This window comes from Metarhizium robertsii (genome assembly GCF_000187425.2).
Source record: "Metarhizium robertsii ARSEF 23 chromosome Unknown MAA_Scf_4, whole genome shotgun sequence".
Taxonomy (NCBI): Eukaryota; Fungi; Ascomycota; class Sordariomycetes; order Hypocreales; family Clavicipitaceae; genus Metarhizium; species Metarhizium robertsii.
Genome location: NW_011942182.1, coordinates 2,025,129 through 2,040,150, shown reverse-complemented (window position 1 = coordinate 2,040,150; position 15,022 = coordinate 2,025,129). Strand labels below are relative to the sequence as shown.

General features: G+C 50.8%; 3 protein-coding genes across 3 annotated transcripts; 2 read left to right on the top strand and 1 right to left on the bottom strand.

Moving 5' to 3' along the window:
• Positions 1 to 1,213: 1,213 nt before the first annotated feature.
• On the top strand, positions 1,214 to 4,810 carry MAA_02758 (AAA family ATPase; the record flags this gene model as incomplete). Its single annotated transcript, XM_007820756.2, has 4 exons — positions 1,214 to 2,673; positions 2,766 to 4,006; positions 4,086 to 4,396; positions 4,463 to 4,810. The coding sequence occupies 4 exons, from the start codon at positions 1,214 to 1,216 to the stop codon at positions 4,808 to 4,810; spliced, it is 3,360 nt and encodes a 1,119-aa protein (XP_007818947.2).
• Positions 4,811 to 8,628: 3,818 nt separating this feature from the next.
• On the top strand, positions 8,629 to 9,504 carry MAA_02757 (allergen Asp F4-like protein; the record flags this gene model as incomplete). The annotated part of the gene is made up of 1 exon (XM_007820755.1): positions 8,629 to 9,504. One exon carries the CDS (start codon positions 8,629 to 8,631, stop codon positions 9,502 to 9,504), a length of 876 nt encoding a protein of 291 aa, XP_007818946.1.
• A 4,828-nt stretch (positions 9,505 to 14,332) lies between these two features.
• MAA_02756 (uncharacterized protein) lies at positions 14,333 to 14,692 on the bottom strand (the record flags this gene model as incomplete). The annotated part of the gene is made up of 1 exon (XM_007820754.1): positions 14,333 to 14,692. One exon carries the CDS (start codon positions 14,690 to 14,692, stop codon positions 14,333 to 14,335), a length of 360 nt encoding a protein of 119 aa, XP_007818945.1.
• Between the last annotated feature and the right edge of the window lie 330 nt (positions 14,693 to 15,022).

The following is a 15,022-nucleotide window of genomic DNA, read 5'->3' as shown; positions in this document are numbered from 1 at the left end:
TATTGAAGGAACTTGGGAAGTGGGTTCAATGTTGACCCCAGACGTGAGAAAGTTAGAAACCGTCAACACTTTCCCTCCTTCACCTCGTCAATTTTCCCATTTGTCGACAGGACACTGCCGGCCCAGGCTGCAGGATGGCATACGGCGAGGCTCCTGCCGGTCTGCAAAGTCCAACAGCTCCAGGACAAATCGTAGGAGAGATTATGTGACTCAATGCGGCATGTTGTCCTTGCATGGGCGAATGACAGCCAGCCAATTACGCCAAACGCCAGCGCATCACTGGAACATGGGCCGTGATGGTCTGCGACTGTGACCTCGTGAGCGATCCAAGCAGCCCAGCCGCTTCACTTTGCGGGATGACTGCAGGCTGGAGACTCCAAGCGTGCAGATTCTCCTCCGTGCTCCTTGCTCGAGCGATGCAAAGGCTGCCTGTTGTGCCTGTTGTGTCCTGATGTACGGAGTATGCACCATGTTGTTGCCTACGGCATTTTTCGCCTTGGCTGCTCGCTCTGGCGTCGGATGAAACGGCTGCTTGGCCACTCGATATCTATCCTTAGCCGCATTCCCTCGCCCTGGCACTTATTGTCGAATCCGCCTATGGGCCTGGAATATCGGAATGGCTGAGACACATAAAGGATGTGACTCGTCTCTTCTGCTGCTCACTTTGTCGCCCTGTTCCCGCTGTCTCCCGGACCCGAAATCTTCTGCAGTGCTGCACTCTGCGTGAACAATTGCGCCTGGCAAGGAGTCGCCAACTCCGTACTGTGCTGTTTTTCTAGTGTTCGTTGGCTGCAGGTTGCACTGCAGCCCGCATTTGGTCGACTTCCTCCTCACCTTGCTGTTGCCTGCTCCCGAGTCCCTGCCTTCCGCAGGCTCTCCCAAAGGACCATTCATCATTTAATGCTGGCAAACGCCATCAACGAGCAACTTGTGCCCTCTTTCAGCTGCAACAACGTCCTCTCTTCGTTTTGGCGACAGTCTGATCTTGAGTGTTTCCAGCGCAGTCTTTCCATTCTATCAAATACATTTTATCTTCCTAGCTCTTTGGTCTCGTAAGCCCATCCACCCAATACCCTCCTCGCCTTTAGAACTGTTCGACACGTCAACCACCGAGCACTGCAAACAAACGGTTCTGCGCCGGCTACGGGGTGTGCTCCTTCGTTTTGTCATCATCTTCTTTTCTCGTGTGAGCTTGTCTTACTCAAACGACCCTATGCAGATCTCCGATAGCCCCTTCATCCGCATACCTCTTGTGCCCGTGGCATGGTATTACACCAACCCTGCTCTGACTCGTCAAATATTTGCTTGTGCTGCTAACATTCCTGGCTTGTTAGACTCCAGCCAACTGCTCGCATATGACTACGACCGTTGTTATCTTCACACCACTTCTCGGCCTCAGCACAAACATCTGAACACTCAGTCAAGCAAACACATCAAACCCGACAGACTGGTTATGGAGTCCCCACAGACTACTCTTCCCACGGGTAATCGACGAACAGAACCCAATGCTGGCAAATCCTCCTCCAACATAAATGATGACGGAGCCACTACAATGGAACATAACCAGGCGTCCAGAAAATTGCGGGAAACCTCCAAGAGACGCGCAGCCAGATCCGTGAAGGCGGGCAAATCTGCGATATCTTCCAAAACGCCTGCGTCTGGAAAGTCTATACAGTCGGGGAAACAAGAGAAATTTCGAAAACACCGGCGCAAAAACAGGCCGAAAGAGGTGTCGTCAGAGTCGGACGATTATTCCTCAAGTGAAAGTGATGATGACTATTCTCTACATTCGGACGAATCCATGAGTCTGTCATCATCGGATGAAGAATCTAGTCATCGCCGGCACAAACATCGACGATCTCGGAAGTCGCGGTCTGTTTCTCGCCATGCCTCTCACCGTTCTCGGACTGCCAGCAGAGGCGACAGGATGAAGCCCTTGAGCGGCAATACACTGCAGTTTGAAGCAGAAAATGACATGGTGTCGGCGAGAGAAGCTGAGTTCACAAGCTCCCAGAACTGGGTGAGCTGGAACGACCCCATCTCCCAGCGAGAATTGGGAGAGGCCATTGCCCAATTAGAGTCTCGTTATGCCCAACTCCAGTTTCAGGTAGAAAAGCTCGGCGGAAATGCAGTTCAGATGACAAGCAAGCCACTCGGATCCCACCTCCCGTCGCAATATATCTCACCAACACAACCCTTGGACAATGCACATACTCATCACAATGTAGTTGGTTTCAACACGTCCTTCAGTCAAAAACCGAATACTTTGTTATCTCTCGCCGCTGCCCGAAGGGGTTTGCCCCAACGAGAAGCTCCTCACCGCGGCAATCCAGGGACCCATTCTCAAATAGTCATGCCAAACGACACGGCTCGCTCTAAATCAAACTCCAGAAGGGAAAGGAAGGTCGACTATAAACGGGTAGACTCGGTATGGGACAGTACGTTGTATACATTTAAGCTGCAAGATACAGCTGAAGTGGCCACGAACTCCAAGTATGATAAATACATATTCCACGTCAGGAGGACATTCGATAGCGAAGGGAAGTATCGAAACACAGTCGTTGATATCAAGAGCAAACTGCTTCGTGAATGCTTGCAGGACGTCATTGGCAACGTACGAGGTGTGAGCCTTGTTGATGAAACGCCAAAACTGGACCCAAATTTACTCTTCTTGTAAGTACTTTATAAATCCTTTCTCACCACGAAATTCGGGACGCCCCTGCCTTTGTTTAAAGTCATACAGTTCAGCCTAACCCGGAGGCCAGGTATTTGGAAGATTTTCGCTCTCACCGTAAGAAACTCAAACAGGTTGAGCCAGCGGGTCAAGGGGCGCGCGAACGAAAGAAGAACCAACAGCGAATCGATAAAAAGCGCAAGGAGCTTAAGGTGCTCGTTAAATATTTGGATAAAGATTACGCCAAAGTCAAGGAGAGTCTATATCCTATGTTAGACAGTGGAATAATCACCTTCGATTATCTCTGGGCGTTGTGGAAACCAGGTACACTTATATACTCCTCAACCTACGGTTTCGCGGAAGACCCTAGAGTCTTTAAAGTCGACCTAGCCGTGCGGCACTCATCCTTGCTGCGAGGCGAGTTCTACTTTGTTGACGGGAAATATCTCGAGTTCGACGGGAAAAGATTTGGGCATGGCACATTGGCCGAGGAAATCGCAGAATTCCAGGGCACTCGCAAAATAACAAGCCTCCCATTCTATCCGCTATCTTATCACAAGGATGAGGATGGGATACGCCGAATGCTGGTCGAGCGCGGCAAAAAGTTTGTGGCCCTTCATGGGGCTCACTACAAGGCTTACTCTGGGATTGCATACAATAAACGCAAAAAGGGTTCTGTCGTCAAGTTTCACATTCAGCAAAGCCGAATAATGATTGACCCTGCCATATTCCGGCGCATCAACCCAAACTACTGCCTGTCGAATGTGCGGCCAAGGGATTTTGACGCTCTCTCCGATTTGGGGTTATCAGACGGCGATGATGATCTTTATGAATGCTTCTCTTCTGACAACTTGCAAGGAGATGACGAACCGAAGGTAGTTAGTAAGACGACAAAAGACTCGGACTGCAATGTACCGGTGACGAAGGCTTTGCAGACGGATTTGGAGGCAAGGTCTAAGGCACCTCAGCCGCAATTGTCGGCAACGACTAGCGGCAAAATTGTTGAACGAACATCAAGCACTGATACGTCTGGGGAAGAAAGGACCGTGGACACACCAGAGGAGGATGATCCTGATGTATGCTTGGAATTTACTGATGAAGACTATCTCCTCGCTTCCCCGGTAGTTCTAGGTTTCGCTTTTTCAGAGAAGCAATGGTTGGAGTTGGCCGTCTCAAGAGTGCACGACATTAAGTGGAACGAAGATGCTTGGGACTCACTGGTACTGCCACCAGAGACAAAGGATTTGATCCAGGCCCTTGTCAAGTCACGTAAACAAAACGCGACGCAGACAATCGACGACGTCATACAAGGCAAAGGCAAAGGGCTTGTTAGTGAGTATTTTTCTTTCTTTCGTAATTGTTTCTAGTTATGCCATGGATGTTGATTTCACTAACGTACGTGTACGCCTAGCCGTGCTTCACGGGCCGCCAGGAACAGGTAAAACGCTGACGGCGGAAGGCATCAGCGAACTGCTTCGATGCCCGTTATACATGGCTTCGGCCGGCGAGCTCGGAACAGACTGTCGTTTTCTAGAGGCCGACTTGCAAAAGATTCTGGACGTTTGCCATGCATGGGGCGCGATTTTGCTGCTCGATGAGGCCGACGTGTTCTTGGAGAAGCGAAACATGCAGGACATCCATCGCAACGCCCTTGTCAGCATTTTCCTACGACAGTTGGAATATTTCCAGGGGATATTATTTCTTACGACAAACCGTGTAGAGGTGAGCTCGCATGTTTTCTTCTAGCCGTTGTTTCGTTGGACCTGCGAGAACTAACTTGGCGGTTAGACATTCGATGAAGCATTCCAGTCTCGAATACACATCGCCCTCAGGTACGAAGGCTTAGATAGCAAAGCCAAGAAAACCATCTTCAAGATGTTCATCGATCGGGTTAAAGCTTTTGGGAAATTGACAGTCGAGCCATTTTCCGAGGAAGATCTCAAAAAGCTTGCCAAGTACGAGTTGAATGGGCGCGAGATCAAGAACATGGTAGGGTCTGCGCAGGACCTGGCAATGAACAAGAACGAATCGCTTAGCATGCGGCACATGCAACAAGTTCTGGACATTCATGTGAAATTTGGGCGAGACTTACGCGGCGGAACTGGTTATGAAGACGCAATGAGAAGCTACTGTTAAGGAGATGCGAGGGCGCATCAGGACTTCAGGCTCGGGTTACAAGTTATTGGCGGTAGCCTAGATTAACGACCCTTATGATTACTTGCTATTGTACAGCGTTCGGCTTGGTAGTTTTTCTTTGAATGATACGACAATATTAGTGGACAGGTTTTGTCTTTTCTTTGATGCCCCATCCCTAGTGGTGAAACAATCAATGCAAATCAAGCAAGCAACCGAAGGCAAGTCACAAACAAAACGAAACATGTGTCTGTTTGCAACCACGACCGTACATTATATATGACAGTTGTTTACTCCGTACGGAGTAGCTAGACCTGGCTTCGCCTCCTCGGCAAGGGGTCCGGTCTGGTTCAAGGGAGACGGGCCAACTTTGCACGCCCCTGATTCGGTGGCAGCTTCATTGCGTGGACGATTGGGGTGGGCAGACTGGGAAGTACCGCCGCGTCTGCACGGAGTAGAGCACGCTGTACACTGTAGTTGTATTGATACCATACATCGTACTCCGTACTGCGAATACCATGCATAGCATTGCATTGTACAGAGATTGTCATGTGGGCCCAGTTCCTTGATTTTCCTAATAGATGCGGATACAGCATGCTTTCGGCCATTATGCACGCGGTAAATACGAGAAGGTGGTGGTGCCATGGAGCGGAATCAAGGACGTAGTTATCCGGGCCTCCAGGTGTCTGAAAAACAGCAGAGGAGGAATAATGATGATGTTCCTGGCTTGAATTCTCCCGCATCCGGCGGCTTGAAGGGCATGGTAGCGGCGCGAGGGAGGTTGAACAAAGGAGAAGCAGGAAAACGAATCAAGTGTAGCGAGTCAGTAACACTGCGGCGTCGTCGTTGTTGGCCGAGATGCACATTGTACATGTGCGTATACCCATGTCGAGGGGGGGGAGTATGAGACCCTTGCGTGGCCCTCGTGTCAAGCACGAGGCGGGCGCCATTGTGAATTTGTGAGGGAGGCAAAGCGAGATGAAGAAAGAGGCAGTGCTGCTGCTGGTTGGTTGGACGCTAGCTGTGGTGACAGGTCGTTGGTCATGGTTGTGGTAAGCGCCCGGCCCGGCATTCCAGGGTGGGCTTCTAAATATGTACATTGTACGGAGTACATAAGTACATACTAGTACTCGACAACACGTCAACTTACAATAGTACTAGTAGTACACTTGCATCTAAGTAAGTACAAAGCAGTCTTGTGTTGTTTTTCATTCCAGCGCATGGCGGCCGAAGACAGGCCGGGCCTGTTTGTGGTCTCCCGTCGTGTGTCACCCTGCCACATGCTCCTTCCCCTTGTCTCGTCGATTAAAGAGTCCGTGATTGATCTCAGAGATCTGCATTGCGCTCGGTACACGGCAACAAACAGACAAAGACGTGCAACCGATAATATATCATCAGTTCAACCTATGTTCACTGCTGCCTGGGCCGCGTACAGGCCATGTGCTTGTTGGCAGTTGCGGTTTGCCCGTCGCCCGCACGCCCCGTCTCTCCCCGACACGCGCCCCGCCTGGAGACGCTCAACGAAGTCAACTGTGGATCTTGAGATAGCGACATCTGGATCGATCAAAGCTTGCTTCTTTTTCCAGCATTATGGACTAGACCATGTAATATGTGCTATTTGCGGGGTGCTCCATCATGCGAAACAGGGGACATTCGTTGCCTTCTCCATAGGTCCATTGAGACGCGGACAGTCGGCCAAAACAAACTTGGACAGAAGGCGCTCACAGCAACCAGACTCTGAAGGTGTCCCGGGGGCTTCGACATTGAATGTTCAAATGTTGATTGACGGTTCATGCTGGAACTTATCAATTTAGCGCCATTAGGCTCCGCGGCTGCTCTGGAGGCCACTGAGGGTCCAGCATTTGAACACCGGCCAGTTGTATCTCGCGGTGCCTGAATTGAGGCTTCAGGGCCATGCAAGCCGTCAAGTGCGTCGTGGCACCAATCCATCTAGTTTCCTCATCCACATGCCTACTTCTCCGCCACCAGGCGGGTGACGCGTGGAGGTCCATGGAGACGTCGCCGACACTGAGGCCACACAGAGGGCAAGGAAGAAGAAGGAGAAGAAAAATTCATTGTTTCACGGAACGGCAGAAGAGTCGCTTGCTTTGTACTCGGTACCAGACACAATGCGGCACCTGTGAGTACCTCCTCCCCTGAACGCCTTGGGTCTTTGCATGCAGCATTTGAGTGGACCACTCGAGTGCAGCAGCATGTCTTTGTGAAATGTGACAGTCAAGATCTTGCCTAGTATGGAGTACTACTCCGTAGCTGCGCCATTTTCGGCGGAGAGCACAGCTTGCGTGTCATTCTGTTGACCCTGTGTGCTACGGATAAGTTTGCGTAGCTGGGGGTTCCATGTCCATCGGCCAATCTGGTAGTAGTAGGATGGGGTCAGATTTCGGCCATGGGCACCAGCAACGCCCAGTACGATGGAGACGAAACACGTTGCTACAGAGTGGTATTCAATCCGTGTTGCACCTTGGCACTGTAGCGCTGCAGCTGGACGTTGTGGTGTTCTGGTGTTTTTGCGCTTCGCTTCCGGACTGCCGCTGACGTAGCAAGTTCTGTGCTGTATCTATCGGGCAACATCGCTCAAAGTGCGTAGGTACTTGCTATTATTGCCCAACTTTGGCTTCAAATGTTTAACATGAAGAGCACGGCTCGCTATGGAAACAAAGATGGGACGAGCGGAAACGTAGCCCGAGCTGGCAGTCTCATGTTTAGCGTGCTTGGACGAGAATGAGAGAAGGGTGGGAGTTTAAGTACCAAGGTACTCTGTACTTAAGTAGATATCCCAAGGCAGGCGGTACCTTTGGCCCTGCTGTCTAGTAGTTGCTGCGTACTTAAGTAGGTACAGAGAGTACCTAGCGACCTAAATATGTACACAAGTTCCAGCATCTCGGCCCTTGCCTTCCTCACTCAGGCAGGTACTTAAGTACGTAAAGTACTACGCGCATCGCGTTACCACTAGAGCCTTGGAAGTCAAGTTTGTATGTACAAGAACCGCCCAATAGGTTCTAGTACAACGCACGGGCACGGCCAGGTCCGAGTGGTAGTCGGCCAATCAAGACTGGCTCGTACCTGAAATCCAACATGCCTAATGAGCCTGGTTCACTTCAACAGGCCGCTATACTGCATTAGGCCATGGCTCACCGGTCCGTAATGGACTCTAGAGACACCCCCATCCCGGGCATCCAATGCTTGCTCCAGCCTTGATCAAAGCCAAGAAAGAACATGTGCTCTTGCGTACATACATGTATCCAACTACTAGTCTCTCCGTGCTGTGCCCGCCTGGGCCGTTTAGACTAGACAGCCTTTGAGCAAGTGCCTGTAACCGGCAAAGTCCTATGTTCCAACACCCCCCTCCCCCTTCAATGTTCACCAATCTGAACTGCAACCCAACGGCTCGTCCTCAAGTCTGGTCTGGTTCCTTGGAATTCTCCGTGGCGCATCGTCCCCTTGCCAGCACCCTTCCACTCTCCTTTTTAAGTCTCCTTGCCCTGCTTCCCTTGCTCTTATTCACACCATCCTTCAACAACACATCCAGCCCTTCCTTGCCTTTGCCTTTCAAGTCATTCCTTAACAACCAGCGCCTCAGCCTACGTCGGCCCACGCTCTCTTCGATCTTCTGTTCTCCTGGATTCCCGCCCCTACACGGAGAACTAGCACATTCCCTCAACAAACCATTGCCGGCATCTTTGGTTCCGTAGGCTTCCCGATATTCTGCGAGTACCCGGGCCTGTCAAAACGAGACCGATTGACTCGGAACTCACCATTGCATTTATATTACAACGACCTCTTACACAAAAAACAACAGAATGAAGTTCTCTGCCACAACCCTCGCCGTGGCTGCTGCCCTCGGCGTCGCTGCCCACCCCAGCGGCTTCGCGCACAAGAATATTCACCGCCAACTTGACAAGCGCATCGACTTCTACATGAATGCCAAGCCTGACGGAGCTGCTGTCAACAACAAGGCTGCCGTCGTTCCGTCTCCCGCTTCACCTACCGTTGCACCTCCCCCGCCTCCTCCAGCTACTACCAGCGCCGCCAAATCTACCCCCTCGACCGGCTCTGGATCTGGTGGCAAGAAGCAGTTCTGTGGTGGAGTTTCCAAGCGGGCTTCTATCGCTGATATTGCCTACAAGGGCAATATTGGTGCTCCCAATAACTACGGCTGCAATCTGATGCTCGTTGACGACGCCAAAGACTATGAATACACTGCGACAATCGAGAACAAGTCAGGCAAGAACCAGAAGTGCGCCGTCTGGCTCAAGATTGGCAAGAATGGCGGAATCAACGGCTTTTTCAAGGGCAATCAGGTCATGATCTTCGACCTCCCTGCCGGTGGCGAGAAGATTCTGGCGGCCGAGCCCGACAGCCAGGGCGGTTTAACTTGTGGTGTTGGCGAGGTCCCTACCAACGACATTGGACTCTTCACTGGCACCTGGTTCGAATTTGACTACGCCAGCGCAAAGAACAAAGCCTGGTCTGGTGCCGATGCCTCCTGCCTGACTGCTGCCGACAGCAACCGCCCCATCCCTGCCCTCAGTGTTTGTGCTGAGGGTCATAAGTGTTCTACTATTAAGGAGGGCGGTGCTGGAGACAATGCCTATGTCAAGGGCACCAACGCTCTGGACGGAGTTGGTCTCAATGTTGGTCCTGGACCCGTCAACTTCATGGTCACTGTCAGTTAAGCGTCCTTCATTACCAATCGGCGACGGCCACAATGCAGGTCAATGGCTACTTGCAGTGAACCCTTGACATGAGAAAGCGTCCAAGATGACGGAAAGGTTTGATATTCTGAGTGTTTGCTGGTGCGTGAATCTTTGGTTGGAATGTTTTGCCTATATCGGAGTTGCATCCAGGCTTCATTGACAAGCGTGCTCGGGTTCTGAACCCTTGTGCTGCTTATTCCTGTGTTACATATTCTCTTTTGATACATATTATTTTAAGAATGTATGGTTCCATAGTTATCGTCGAGTTTGATATCTTGCAAAAGTTCTTGGCATGTGTGTCCCCCCCGCCTGCCGTCCTGTAAGTGAGGCGTCCTTGTGCGACTGACAGACAACTGTCATGGTTCATGGTGAGAATAAGAGCCAGGCCAGTTTTTGAAATGTGGCATACACTGCATTGTGCCATGTTGCATCGCGCTATTTGGACGGCGTGTGAAGCTATTCTGGGCTGTGGTTTCCCCGTCACGCCTGTTTCTATCGAGCGAGTTGAACTACGTAGTAGGCTGGAATACTTGTGGTCGCCCTGCGACCGGGGCAATTGCATGCCATGCGCTATTCTAGCCAGCTCCCGATGTCACTTGGAATCGATGGGACTAGGAGAAGCCGGCGCCCGCCGTTGCCCCTAAACCCTCTCGATTACTTTTTCTCAAGCCCAAAGACGACGCACTATTCGACTCGCGCGACTTGCACTCAACGGCCGAGCCAGGTTACATTGAGCTCGACTTGTCGCCCATCTGTGTGGGGTGACGAGGAACCACACACTTGGCGGGCGTGCGGAGAGGCTTGGCGTTGTTACAGTAAACCTTGCCTATACGATACGCTACGTAGCTTCGCGAGATCCTTTTCATCGTTATTCGGCAACAATCGTCAAGGTGCGACTATTATGGGGCTTGTACCTTGCTTGAATTTACTAGAAAATTACACCTCAAAATACTCAAGATACATAAGGATTTTTTTTTTTTGGACCGGCATCACGCGCTGTTAATGCCGCGTTGTTGAAGCTGTTAAAGGTCATCGCGGCTCTTGTCAACGGGCTCAAAAAGGGCCGGCTCAATTCAATGCTAGCTGATGAGGGGCGGCGATGCGCGCACCGCGTGCGATAGGTAAAAGAGCCTCGAGGCAGTCATCCCAAGCTTTTAGCTGGCGCTCACAGCTTTACATATTGCTTAGTGAATTTAATTTTCTCTTGTAATTGGCGGTATTATCATGGTGCATGTAGTCTGTCTGGTGTTGAAGGAAGAAAAACGCGTCGAGTTGGAGGCTGCGAAACTACTAGGTACCTAGGTAGGTAGCGTTTATGGGGGGGGCAAATGATGATAAAGACACCAGACTAAAATGTACTCCGTATAGTGACTAAGCTTGATGCCTGTCATGTCGTGAGTAACCTGACTATTTGACGATTTACTTGGGGAAAGCCTTAGATGACCGTAGACCATTGTAATAACCCGATCATCGCCAAGACACAGGATCTATAACGGCTATAGCCCAGTCGTACGGCTACGACTGTACATGCGTGAAAATACCCCCTTTTGTCTCTTGACTCCTCGTCAGCGGAACTTGGGGGGTGGCAGGGGGTGTGGGTGCCAAAACAAATCGGCGCCACTTTTCCAGACGACAACGATGGAAGCAGCACGGGGCACATGGTGTTCTCCGTTGATTATAAAACGTGTGGCGTCCAGCTCTTGCGCGCCTGGTTCCCAGTGCTTCGCTCCTTGGGAAGGGGCGACGGCTATTTTTCCCAGTTTACCTGTCAGCGGCTAAGTGGATGAGGGACTACGCCGTAAGTGTTGTCAATTCGTGGGCCCAATGAGCACTTTGCCCTTTCAGTGGGTTTCTAGTGGGTGTATTTTGGCGTTAGCCAAGTACTTTACTAAGTACAGTACAGTGGGTGTACTCAGCCCCCTCTCCCTTTGAAAGGCCGCTGTGGAGCAAATCATAGTGGGTGATGATCCGCCCTTCTCCACCAAGCCAGACTTCTGAAACAACATGAACATTGAATTTATGTTGTCGAATAATGATCACTACTAATAATAGCTAGGGTTAGGGTTTTATATGGTAGCCGACCAACAACTGAGAGCGACCTTTTGTTGTAAAGGAAATGAAGAAGACCAACCAGAAACAAGACCTCCTCTTGCAGGAGTCCTCCCCTTTTGGCAGAGTCGTTCGACCACCCTTGACCTTTCAAGGAGAGAGCGTGTAGAGATGCCAACTATAACTTTACATTCACGTCGGTGGTTTGTCCAACCATTCAATCGAATGTTGCGTGGCGCCTGATGTTATGGGGAAAACCTGCAGCAGGGATTCTTGCGAAAAATCTAGCACCGGACTCGAGCTCGCCAACAAAGATCCATTGACATGCAGGAGCGGAATCGTCGGGCGTATCGCAAAAACTCGGGTTGAGGGTTTTTTTAAGAGAAAATTTTTTTTCCCTTCTGCCTTGCGCTCTGGCGCATGTGAAGATGTTTAATGATGGATGGCTGTCCGAGGTAAACCAGACAATACCAAGACTTCTAGAACCAGGCCTCACGGTACGAGTATGAGACACTATAGCGCCCCGCGGATGTGGCTGCGTAAATTCGTCTTTTTTTCAACAGGTGGAGCGGTGCCACTGCGCAACATTTTGTAGGCTACTGGACGTTGGTGGTTCCTAAAGTGGTTTTCGTTGTTGCGTGGCGTGAGCTTGAGCTTGATCTTGAGCCTGATCTTGAGATTGATTTTGATGCCCGCACAATGTACCCAAAACTGTCGTGGAATAAGGTTTGAGAAGCACCCAGTTGACCTCTAGGCGAGTCTCGCATCCGCACATGCGCAGCCACCGACCCTCCAGCTAGTTCTAGTCAGAGCCAAGGTAGAGAGAACCATGAGAGAGGTATTTGGAACAATATCTATCTGGACATATGTATGCTAGTCTACCCACGCGCCTGGCATATTTAACGGCTGGCTCTCCAGCATTTACTCTTCCACTAGATTGTCCCAAAAGAACCTCCAGTCTTCCGGCCTCGGCCCATACTGTAATGAAACGAGATACGGCCCCCCTACCACTTCATGGTTGTAACCCATGACATTTCGGTACCTCCTTGTGCGGGCAAAGCCGTTGTTCATAAATTGCGAGAATTCCACGCGTCCATATTCCTCAAGCCTGACCCCACTCCTTGATACATCGTCTAGAAGACTTCTCACATTGTCGTGTACTTCCTCCTCCCATCTTGGCTGCGGACCTGCATCGGGACACAAGGCTAACTGACTCATTGTCTTCATTATAGCGTATAATAGGGGAGTCGTGCGTCCAAGAAGGTTAAACTCTCGCTCCTTCACAAGGTAGTCAAACTCCATGGCTCAGACCAGGCCGAACGCGTAACCCTTCCAGAGCTGGGCGTTCTTGACTGCTATGTCGCCGTTAGTCTCTCCGTCATACACCCTAGCATACCGCCATGAACCTGGCAAAGTTTTTCGGAAATTGGGCTGGACGAGGTACTATGCGGCGAACTCGTGCAACGAGTGGCCAACCGAATAGCCCAACATCTGCCTTGCGTCTTGCAACGTTATAGAGTAACGGGACAGAATGGCATCCAGGGTGTCTGCACGAACCATGGACCAGCCAAACGTCCTGAATTTAGATAAAAGCGGCAGCTGACTGAAATTCCAAGACAAGCCATTATCAATCAACTCCAAGAACCCAGGGATAACCCAGATTAGCCGATCAAACTGGCTTGGCTTGAAAACTGCGACTGTGGCGGATTCGTCAATCAAGCCTTCAAGTAAATTACTAAAGTCTCCTCTACTGATCACCACGGAAAGGAGCTCGAGAGATTTGGTTGGGTCTGCTTGCGGGGACGCAGATGGCGCTGTGCACGGAAACAACCCGAGATTGTCTGTTTCCATGACTGGATGGCCCGTTTTTATGACATTTATAGCCGTGTCAAAGTTGCGGCAATACACTGCATACTTCAAACATGTTAATTGAGTACCGGGGTGCCGTTGGGTTTCCGTCTTCTCCAACTTACATGAAGCAGCGTCTTGCCGTTGTCATCTCGGTCGTACAAGGACGCATCGCCAGACGAGATGGGCGCCATGACATCAGTAAACGGACCTCTTTTCACGGCTTCCAAGATCGGGCTATCACCGGGGACAACATTCCAGCTCGTGAGCTTCCATGTGAAGCCCCGTGATGACCTATATGTCAAAATGTCCCAGGCAGCCTGTGCGACCCATGACGGGAGTCGAATGCGAGCTTGTGTAACGGGTGAAACAAGTCAGATCGAGGTTTTTCCATATCCATGCTGGCCCTGGATTCCTTTACTTCGCACTTCTTCGCCGTCGTCGCGACCCTCCTGGACGACCTGGGAACATTGGGCACTGGTGATGCCTCCGAATACAGAGCCCGACAACCACCGCAGGGTGGCCTGCTGCGGCGACACTAATTCAACGCTGGCGGATGCAATATTCGTTGGTGTTGGAGTATGCTTGACTTTCTCAGTGTTGACTTCATTCTTTCTGGCAAGAAAGGCTGAGGCCGTACATTCTGGTAGGCGTTTGGACTGAGACCTAGGAGAGCGAGCCGAGCTGTCAGGTTTTTTTCCCCCTTCTGCAGCGACTTTTTAACCAGAAGCCATGCATGGTTCAGCGCCTTTACGAACCACACATGTACTGTCACAGCAAATTGAAGCATTTAAAACGCCTTGGATAGCTGCCTCTGAGCATCCAAGATTATTTTCTGGCTCAAAACAGCCCCAAATTTTGCTGCCGTCCTTGGCAGCCTTGTAGACGACTTGATATTTCTCTGAAGATTTTAGATGACATCTTCCAGCTCCTTGGCGGCCTTCTTGCAGTATCGCAGACTCAAGGCCCCGGCTGGCGTGTCTCGCAACGCATCTTGTTCAGCTGCGGCTTCAGCTTCAACCTCGGTGATGAGGATATTCAGAGCTTCAAGTTCATCCAGTTGACTCTGGATGTCCTCAGGAACGTTTCGAACCTTGTCCCAAAGGCTCTTTAGTTTTACCACCTTTGTTGTACGCTCGCCGAGGGTCACGACGCTAGCGACAAGACCGACTACTTCTGCCATCTGAAGTGTAGTAGGGCATTGTTGTCCAAGGACACATGTCTCAAAATATTTTTGGCTGAATCCCGAGAATAATGAAGGCCTCTCCATTTCAGGCCCGGGTAGCAGAGCTGAGAATTGCCAGCCTATTTTTCATCAGCTGCTGCCTGTAATATTTTGACATTTGGCCGAAGTCCTGACCAAGACCAAACGTTGACATGGGGGCGATACGCTCAGGCATTCAAACAGCAGCCCAACTCCAGCTCAACCATGCGCATCGAAACTAATCGCAGGCATAGCACCGCTTGTGGTTAGCTCCCCTTATGTCAGTCTCGAATGTGATGCGAGGGCAACATTTTGGTGGCTTGAAATTGCATTCAGACCATGTTGTCTCGTGGCTACGCCGGCAGATGGCTAGCTAGTGTTGGGCAGAACAAGAGG